Source organism: Mesitornis unicolor, unplaced genomic scaffold, assembly GCF_000695765.1.
Source record: "Mesitornis unicolor isolate BGI_N332 unplaced genomic scaffold, ASM69576v1 scaffold948, whole genome shotgun sequence".
Taxonomy (NCBI): Eukaryota; Metazoa; Chordata; class Aves; order Mesitornithiformes; family Mesitornithidae; genus Mesitornis; species Mesitornis unicolor.
In genome coordinates, this window is record NW_010200953.1 from 10,179 (window position 1) to 19,744 (window position 9,566).

At 44.3% G+C, this 9,566-nt stretch overlaps 1 protein-coding gene across 1 annotated transcript; it reads right to left on the bottom strand.

Annotated features, from left to right (window-relative positions):
• Positions 1-7,378: 7,378 nt before the first annotated feature.
• On the bottom strand, positions 7,379-8,410 carry LOC104544890 (putative P2Y purinoceptor 10). Its single transcript, XM_010189893.1, is given in 1 exon segment — positions 7,379-8,410. A coding segment is annotated over 1 exon segment (1,032 nt).
• Positions 8,411-9,566: the final 1,156 nt, after the last annotated feature.

Genomic DNA, 9,566 nt, shown 5'->3' on the forward strand with positions numbered 1-9,566 from the left:
GAGGGATGACCAGTATTGCTGCCAGCGGAGTACAACCACTGGTTATGGAGGTAGCACTGCAATTCATTAAACATCCAGTAACTTGGTAATTAATTAGGAGGTTAAGGCAGCTATTAAAACACTCGCGATTCTTTTTTCTGAGTACGTTAGCACTATCTGTTCCTGGAGGCGTCTGTGGCTGTCATGATGGGAAATCGCCTGGCTACTCTGAATCACTCTGCACCCCACCCAGCCCCACGTTGCTGCAGTGTTGCATTTACTGCTCCCAAATCCACTGGCAAACTCACTCTCATCTTTTCCATGGCTTGGCTGGACAAATTGGGCTAAAGCTGTGTGCCAGGTGTGGCCAGGGAGAACCCCTGGTTTTGGGGACCCTGGAGCTGGGGGGGCTTGGGCAGAACTGAAAAGGAAAAGCAGTTTAGGAAAAAAAATAAGATTAAAAAAAATCATCCTTTGGCTTGAAATAAGCTCCGGATTTGAAAGTAGTAGAGGCTTTCTGGCACTTGGAGTTTAAGCAGTAATTTTGTTTGCTTAATTCAGGTACTAATAGGAAGCACATAAACAGAGCTGATAGGTTGAAGTATTGAAATTGAAGTATTTTGGATAAAACAGGGTTTCCCCTGCTTGGCTGCACCAAGCTCTGCTCACCCACCCCTCGGAGCCCAGCGAGACAGAAATACGTGGCCAGAAGCTGCTGAGGATGTTGCTTCTGCCTGGTAAGATCTCTTGAAGAGCTAAAATCAAAGAAGTGATAATGCTCAAAACTGTGACAGCTTTGATCTACTGAAGAAAACACGCAGCAGAAGTTGAGCTTACCTTCCTGTGACTCCCATCCTTCAGGGGGGTGACATCCATGCTAGAGAGCAGGAGGAGTGAGCTTTCTGCTTTTATTCTCTACCGGTTTTCACAGCAGCCCCAGCTCCAGCGACTCCTCGTTAAACTTCCACATGTTTTCGGAGCACTGGATTCCTGCCGGCATCTGCAGCTCAGTACAGTGGCTGCAGAGCAGGAAATCCTGTATTTTGTTTCTCTTTGCCACACAAACCATGTACAGCTAATGACGTTAAAACAACTGGGAAGGCGATGACGTCTTCGGATCCAACCACTGTGCGATAAAGAATTCGGACATGGATTTCTTCCCTTCTTTTTTGCTCACAAGTTGTGTTAGGTGACAGTGTCCTTTGGTTGAGCTGCTTCTGCTTTTATCCACGGTCATTGCCATTTGCTTGCTAAAAACTGTGAGGTACAGAGGCAAAAATCTTCCCATAAGTGCTCGCTAAAGGAAAACTGAAACTCGTGCCCATGTAAGTTACTGGAACGTGGTGATTTTCCTTCATTTTCTCGGAAGTTTGGTTAGCCTCAGACTGTCGAGGCTATAGGCTTAAAGCTAAGGGCTTAGACTTTAATTCTGAAATAATATGATAGTTTAAGGTGGAGATTTTCCCAAAACACTATTATTAAAAAAAAAAACAAAACCAACCATAATGTGCATCACTCTCAATTCTTTTTAATCTTTTTGCTCCCTTTAATTCCCTTCCCATGTATATATGGATATATATATACGTTTTTGTTCTTTTACTGCCTACTAAGCATGACCTTCTTCATTCTGAATTGCTGAAGACTGGCATATATTGAAGTGTAACTTCTTATGAGCTGCTTCATTTCCAGTTGAACAGTTTTATTTGATACAGTGTCCCATCTTACAGCCCAGGGCTTGCAACAATAATATGGCTATTGGCATCTTTCCCTTTCTTCCTGTAGGTGATGTATAAATAGAACTGTTCTTGCTTTACTCATCTATTTTTCTGTAAATAGATATTTCTGTAAATAAATTTCAGTCCCATGACACTGCAAGATTAACAGAAACATAACTGTAGGAGAGAAATGAAAGAAGGAAGCTATGATAACGTTAAATTGTAGGATAAGTCACCAGCGCAGGGTCTGGGATCAGGTGTGCATCTCTCCCCACAGCAGCGGAGCCCATCACCAGGGTTTCTCCGTGCCAGCAGCGATGCTGAGCACAGGGACCCGAGTGTTCTCCCGTGCCATTAAGTGGTGCTTCATGACAGTGTGTGGAGAATGAAGAAGAGGATCCTTGAGCTGGAGTGTCCTGTGGTCAGTGCAGATGCAGCTACCTAAATCTGTTGGTGAATGTCATTGCAAGGACGAGACCATTTTAAAATTTATATACCAAACTTTGTAGACGTCTATGTGTTTCTGTATTACCACTTGCTTATCCATCATGTAAAAGTAACCTCCTGCAAATAAGTACCTGTGAAGTTCCATGCTCCTTGTCTCAGCTAAGAGCAAAGTGATTTGGAGGATGCAAGAGCTGTTTATCATTCCAGGTATTTTTCTTGTGCATTTTTTTCAGCAACTGATGCTGATCCTTGGGGGGAAAAAAGAGTGCTCATGTATTTGCACCCCATTCCTCTCCAGAGGTTAAAGGTTTATCCAAAGTGAAGTGGCTGTTTTATCAGGATATCCTGCCTAGGACATCCTACCCCTGTGTCCACAGCACACATCCAGTGCTGTATCCAGCCATCCCTGAGCACTATTTTTAGGTATGTGTTTACCACAGGGCTGCTGAGGAAGGAGAGGTCAGTGGTGTCAGACTCCCACTTGGGGGTTCAGAACCACGTCAAGTCCTTCTTCTGCTCATCGGCTTTTGGAGTACTTTTGCAGAAGATCACAACCTTCCTGGTCACAAAGGGCTGATGGATTGACAAACCTCAAGCCTCTTCGTTCAACATAAACTAATCAACCTCTCCATTCTTTTCAACTGTAGACATATTTTTGTTAAGTATTTCTGGTCTCCTGGCTCATTCTTAATATTTAACATGCATTTTATGCTATGCAATGTTGTACCTTCAAAGGCAGAAGACGCAAAGAATTTTTTTTAAATGACTGTGAGACTTTATCTAAGGCCTCCAGATAAAGGTTGTCTTTGCCTTTAGCCTGATATCCTGTGGGCAGAAGGCCAAATGCATATGACCAGCATCTCTTTAAGCACTCAGCATTTAGAAATATCTGACAGGATGCACCTGAAGGATGTGTGAAACAGGGGCCCATTCAGGAGGAGGAGGTCTTATTCACACAAAGCAACTCACCCTTGTGTAGAGACTTTCTATGGCTTGACCAGAGCAGTTGGCACATGGCCCATGGGGCTGGACAAGTCCCTGGTGCCCTGTGGCACAGGGGCAGCATTTTTAGGAAGCTTTAATTTATTTTACAGAAGGTAATTGTTGGTCACTCCCTACCTTTTTGGGCTAAGCCCTTGTGTAATCCACAGACCTGGCATTTTTGGTCAAAATGCACCAGTCATAGCCTCAAAATCTGTTAAAGGCAATGAAGGGTTTTCATATTTTTGAGCTGGTTTCTAGTTGTTGAGCTGTTATCTTGCATTTACAGCATATTTTGGGGTTTTTTTCTGTGCACATAAAGCTGGTAATTTCATTTAAGGAAAGAAAATGGAGCTGAGGTACTTGCAAGATCCTGCAGCTTAGAGCCTGAGGCTGCAGAAAGGCATTAAACCCCATGAAGAGTAGCATGGGGTTTCTCTCCAAGTGTGTCTGCTGTCAAGCACAGGAGAGCCCTTTCTCAAGAAGGAGAGGAATTACCAGACCTCTGATACCACTTAAGATAGGCACTGCAAGGAAACACATTTTATTTTGCTTACAGGTGAATGGCTCATGTGTTAGGGAAGGAAAATACATCATACTGTGGTTTTGTCCAGGGCCATGCCATTGGGGATGTGCACTGTCATCAGTGTGGGTGGCTTGGAGACCTCCCTGTGTGTCCACCCTGAGCAGTTCCCTTTGGGGTGAGGTTTGACACAGGGTTGCCCCAGTACCAGTGGAGCCCTTCAGATCCATCCTTCACAAAACTGCACAGCTGTACCCAGCCTCTCAATCCTGTTAACATCTGCTTTTCTGTGGCATCTTTACTTTTGTGCCTGTCCAAGAAGGATGAAGTTGTCTTCTTTTTATAGACTGGGCAGAGGGACCAGCACAAGAGAGAATCCAGGAGTAACATCATAAAATTATATTTCCTCTCTTCAAAATAGTAAACATGTTTTGTGGTCACAGGAAATGGGGTGAATTACAGGAACCAGAGCTGGGCACATTGTGCCTTTGAAAGTGTGAGAGCTCTGGCAGGCAAAGCCAACACCTGCAGCCCCAGGTCTTGTGTTGGATCCAACACCTCCCAGTCATGAAGACAGCTGAAATACTGTTCTCCTCAGCAGTTACGCCAAATTAATCTGTTCTTCTCCTGAGACACACCACTGAGGTTTTGGAGAACTTGAACTAAAAGCTTGGAGTTTCATAGATGGGCTTGTGGAGGCCAAACCAGCAGTCTTTGACTTTCTATGTGCTTTCAGGATATTACAAGTTTTCCTTGACTACTTTCTACTTTGAATTGTTGCTCTCTGGGCTAGCTCACCACCCTGGCTAGCTGTCTGTTGCGGTTTAACCCCATCTGCAAACTAAGCATCGCACAGCCTACTTAAGTCTATCCCAGCCAAAACCAGTACGCTTTCCCACACACCAGAAGAAACCATTAGACCAAGTTTCCTGCACATCAAATTGATTTGACTTGAAAGGCTGAGTGTTGTGTGTGACTTTTCCTCACAGGCTGGGGCTCCAGTGTGAAAAAAGGACAGTTTTGGGAGGACTAAGGGGGTGAGTGAGCACCCAAGGTGCCCTGGGTGCCATCATGGTGGCAGGGAGTGTTATCCCTTATGGAGCCACCAAATTTGGTGTTAAGGTTAAGGGTGAGAGAGCCACCATCACTTTTTGGGACATTCAGATTTTGGAGCAGGTATTCCCTGCCAGGTCCATGTTATAACTTGCAGTGTGTAGGGGGCTATGATCACCAATTTCTGCTTTAGTACCAATCTTGTAATAAATGGCGTGAGTGCTTTTTTAAGCCACATAGATATGGATCTGCAAAATGATTGCTGGATGAAATATAGAGAGATGGTTTCTGCAGTCCTGCCCGCATGTAAAAATGATACAGTTGCTTCTCACCTGGTCGTGCACCACCAGCAGCACAGCTATTCCCATGGAGAACCTTTCTCTCCCCAAAATACCTCTAAATTCAATGTAAGTGTTGTAGTTAAAAAAAAAAAAGGTAAAATAAGCACCAGTCATATTAGAGTGGGGTGGAAACATTTCTGTACACACGTGAGCGATCTGCTTAAGAATAATAAAAATTAATGCACTTCACTTGAATTCTTTGATTCAAGGAGGAGCTGACCCCATGCAGTCTTCTAGGTATAAGTGATAACTATGAAACTCAGCTTGCATTTGCAAAAATGCGTTTATTTTTTTAAGCATCAGGTTTTGGGAAGAAAAATGTAGGACAAGCTACATAGTTACTATAACAGTGCCTTCAACTTGCTTTGACCTGATAAATGGAGAATTGTGTAAGAAAAACATATCACAGTAAACAGCTCACCGTCACATGCTAGTGATCAAGGTCCACAGAAATACTCAAAGCAAGCATTCAAACTGACGTCTCCTTCACTGACAACGTTATACAGTGTCTAGCTTATGAGAAAACTACTAAACTGACAAAAATTGTTTCTTCCTTCAGATAAGCATATTTTGGTATTTTCACCTATCTACATGTAGGATTATTTTCATCGTACTGTAGCCCATAATCATAATCTCACAAATGGGAGGAGAACTTGTACAAGAGTTTTTAATCAGTCTGTCTTCGCTGCTTGTTAGAGGAACCCTGGTGTTATGGTTATTTAAACCTGGCTGTGTTCGCTTTTTCCCAAGTGGAAAAACATAATATGCAGAAAATTCTTGGCTGAGTTAAAGTGTAATTAATTGGAACTGAGTAGTTAGATATAAAATATATCTAGCAAGCGTTTCTGGTATTCTATTTCTGTAACAACATGTAAGATGCTGGTGCTTACTAGAATTGTACGCATTCCTTTTGAAAAAACCACAGGTTTTCAAAGGCAATAAATCAGCACCTGTGTTCAGCCAAAACAGTCCTCAGGTATCACGGGGATACTCTTGAAGTTACGTAGAGTGGGTGAACATGGATGAAGAGCTGTCACTAATTTCAAATAAGGTGTAAATGACATCCTTTCTTGTCACTGCTTTTCATATCTTCATAGCCGATGAAGTTATAAACACGTAAACATTAAGATCATGAAAGGAGCTGGTGGAAAAAATCACAGTCTGTAATTTACTTAAGAAATTAGCCTATGGTCTGTTAGTGAAATCACCTTGGCGAGGACACCTCTCTTTTTTAAAAGATACGTCAATTGAACCCGTTGAGCGGATCAGGTTCAGGGCGGATCCATCAGAGGATTCTTCTCTGGGTCAAAGAAGTCACATGCAGAAGAAAGTGAGGACCTGGATGGTCCTATCAGCATCACCAAATCCACGGGGACCGAGGAAATCACCTTGGCGAGGACACCTCTCTTTTTTAAAAGATATGTCAATTGAACCCGTTGAGCTTTGCAGGGCGGATCCATCAGAGGATTCTTCTCTGGGTCAAAGAAGTCACATGCAGAAGAAAGTGAGGACCTGGATGGTCCTATCAGCATCACCAAATCCACGGGGACCGATGCCAAATCTGGCTGAACCCAGTCTGTGTTGTGCTCCCAGTGGTCCTGCCAATCAGGGTCCAAAGGTGAAGGCCACATGCTGGTGCATCCCCTTGGCAATAGGGACAGCTTGGAGGGGAAGGCAGTCACTTGGAGCATGGGAAGGTCCCACTCTCTGAAGTGTTTGAGGAGCTGTCAGGAGAATCTGTCTTGCAGAGGGTCTTGTGCCAGCTGTAGGTGTTGCATCAGTAATTAAGAGCTGAGTGAGGAGGAAATAATGAGCGATAGCAGGGGAAGAAGTGCAGGAAAGGTGAAGCAGAGGTAAGTGATGCACTCAAAGCCAGGGTCGCTGTGCTAAGTCAAGCTGCCAAACTTCACATGTCTGCAACCCTGAGTGCAGAGACCAAAAATGCCATTCATTGTTACTGGCCATTTCCAGGTTCTTGTATGCGTTGTGTGTTTAGCAGAGAAGACACTTCAGTGGATGTCAGTGTATGGATGTGGGATTGTCTTTGGCTTGATCATAGAGCCATGGAGTTGGGAAAATAGAAGATAAGCTCCTGAGACATTTCCACCATTTCCTAGTAAAAGCTTTGTCACTCTCTCCTATGTATTTTCTAGACCAGTGAGGTCAGGCATGGATGGCACAGTGGTAGGTGGTGTCATACCAGTTGGTTTGCTCATCAGCTTCCAACACATTGATCTTAAACAGCGTTTTATCTTCTATATGTTGAGAGATTTCCACTGCCACAAAACTCCCCTGAATAAACTTGCAGGATCTTCCACAACCGAGTTGGTAATCAAGTATCACAGAACAGTTTCAGATTTCATATGAAATACCTTAATTCTTTTCAGCTGGCTCTCCTGTCATTCCTTAAGTGATGAGCCGCTCTCTTTGCTCATGAGCCGACTCCTGATGACCATGCTGCTGTGCCTTGATATCTGGTCCTGAAACTCCGAAGTCATAAAGAAATACAGGATCGGATCCAAACAGCAGTCCAGACTCGCAAGACTTAAGCAAAAGGGTTGGGTGTAGAGCGTGATGGTACTCAGGAAGCAGTCTGTAATGACATTTTCTTTCACCAACATGTAGAAAAAGAAATTTATGTGGTAAGGTGCGAAACACACGCAGAACACGATGGCACACATGGAAACCATCCTTAAAGCCTTCCGCCTCTCACTGCTGTTTTGCAGTGGTATCTGGAAGCCCCGAAGAGAGTCTTTTGTTTTCCAAGTACAGAATAAAATAATGATGAGTGGTCCTATGAATCCGAAGAGCTCTGCCGCACCCGTCATCAGCACAGTCGCCACGTTGCTTTTGATCTGCCGGACTTGAAGGTCTGCAAAGCAGGTACTTGAGTTTTTGTCCATGTAGGTCCGCATGATGGGGAATGGCAAACATGCCACCCCAACGACAAGCCACACTATAGCGCTGATGGCTACATCATACCGCCGCTTCCAGTCCTTGGCTTTGAACGGCTGATACAGGAAGAAATACCTCTGAATGCTAATGCAGGTGAGGAAGCAAATGCTGGCATACATGTTGAGGTACTTCAGGTAGAAACACAGTAAGCAAAGGAATGTCCCAAAAGGCCACGTGGAGTTTATATAATAGTATATTCGCAGTGGCAGTGAGAGGACGTGAGCCAGGTCAGCCACGGCCAGGTTGATCATGAAGATGACGGCTTTGTTCTTCTTGCTGATGAAGCGGCACAAGACCCATAAGGCAGCGCTGTTTGCCAGAAGACCGGGGATGAATATGATGGTGTAAGTGGTTGCATACAGGCTGTTTTTGAATGTTATATTGTGACTGGAGCAGGTCTGGTTGCTCTGCGTCATCTCCAGGCTGCTGGAAACGGCTGTTGTGGTATAGGGTGAGTGGGTCATTCCTATAGAGAACAAAAACAAAGGCTGTAAAGGCAAAGGCACTGCAAGAGTTGTTGATACTCGCATTCGCATTTCCTATTTGACTATTCAGTACAAAGTAGAGGTTTGGAAATGTCAAACATCCTGCTATCTTCTTCAAAGCTGCCCTTTCAGAGGTCTCTCACTATTCATGCAGAGGTGGGGGATCATTCCTGTTGTCAATCCCCTTGCTGGGCTGTTCGAGTGCCATGAGCATAGCTGAAGCTGTGCCATGCTGCTAACGGAAGAGCAGGAGAAGCTGCCTATTATTTTGGCAGCTCAGGATCATCTGTGGTTTGGTCTCTGGCTAGCAGGGGAAGAATACATGGGAGGAACATACACCACAGCCCAGACTTTGCGTGTGAGCTACCACATGACCCAACGACCAAAATGTGGGTACCAACCAAATCATACCTGCTGTTAAGCTGTACACGAGGCATTGGGCAGGTGGCATGTCTCCTGGCCCTGTCAGTGGAGCTCATGGACACACCTTCTCTGGCATGATGGGGACAGGCCATGCGGAAAAGGGCAGGGAGCGAGCTTGAAATGTTTGACTGTTGTAAATGCAGTCAGTGCTGCCATGTACCTCAGATAATGTAATGAGCAGGGACCTAAGCAGATCACCAACCTCCATTTCTCATCACACCAGCAGCCTCTGTATAGCACTTTTTTTTCATCAGATAATTTTATTTTTGGATACTTCCAATTTCTGGCTTTCCTTTGATTCATAGAGTAGAGATGGTGAAATGTCACATGGGGAACTGTTGAGCCATCTTTCTTTTGTCAGCTTTGGTAACCAGGGCTTGTCTTCAGTAAGGCAACACGGGCAGGAGGAGTTTGGTTTTATCGGGTATTTCCCCATAGGGTCATAATTCTCTTTACAGTGGTTCCCTCCTGTGTCTAATACAACGGTTAAAATTGAATATCAGCTTCCCATTTCATGTGGCACTGCAGACACTGATTCATTCCTTCTGACTCATTTCCTGCACACTGGCAAGGGACATTTGCCCAAAAAAGTGTTCGTAGGTAGATATTAGTAACCCGTACCCTGTTACTAATGAATTTTTCCTTCATGTTACAAAAAAAGAGG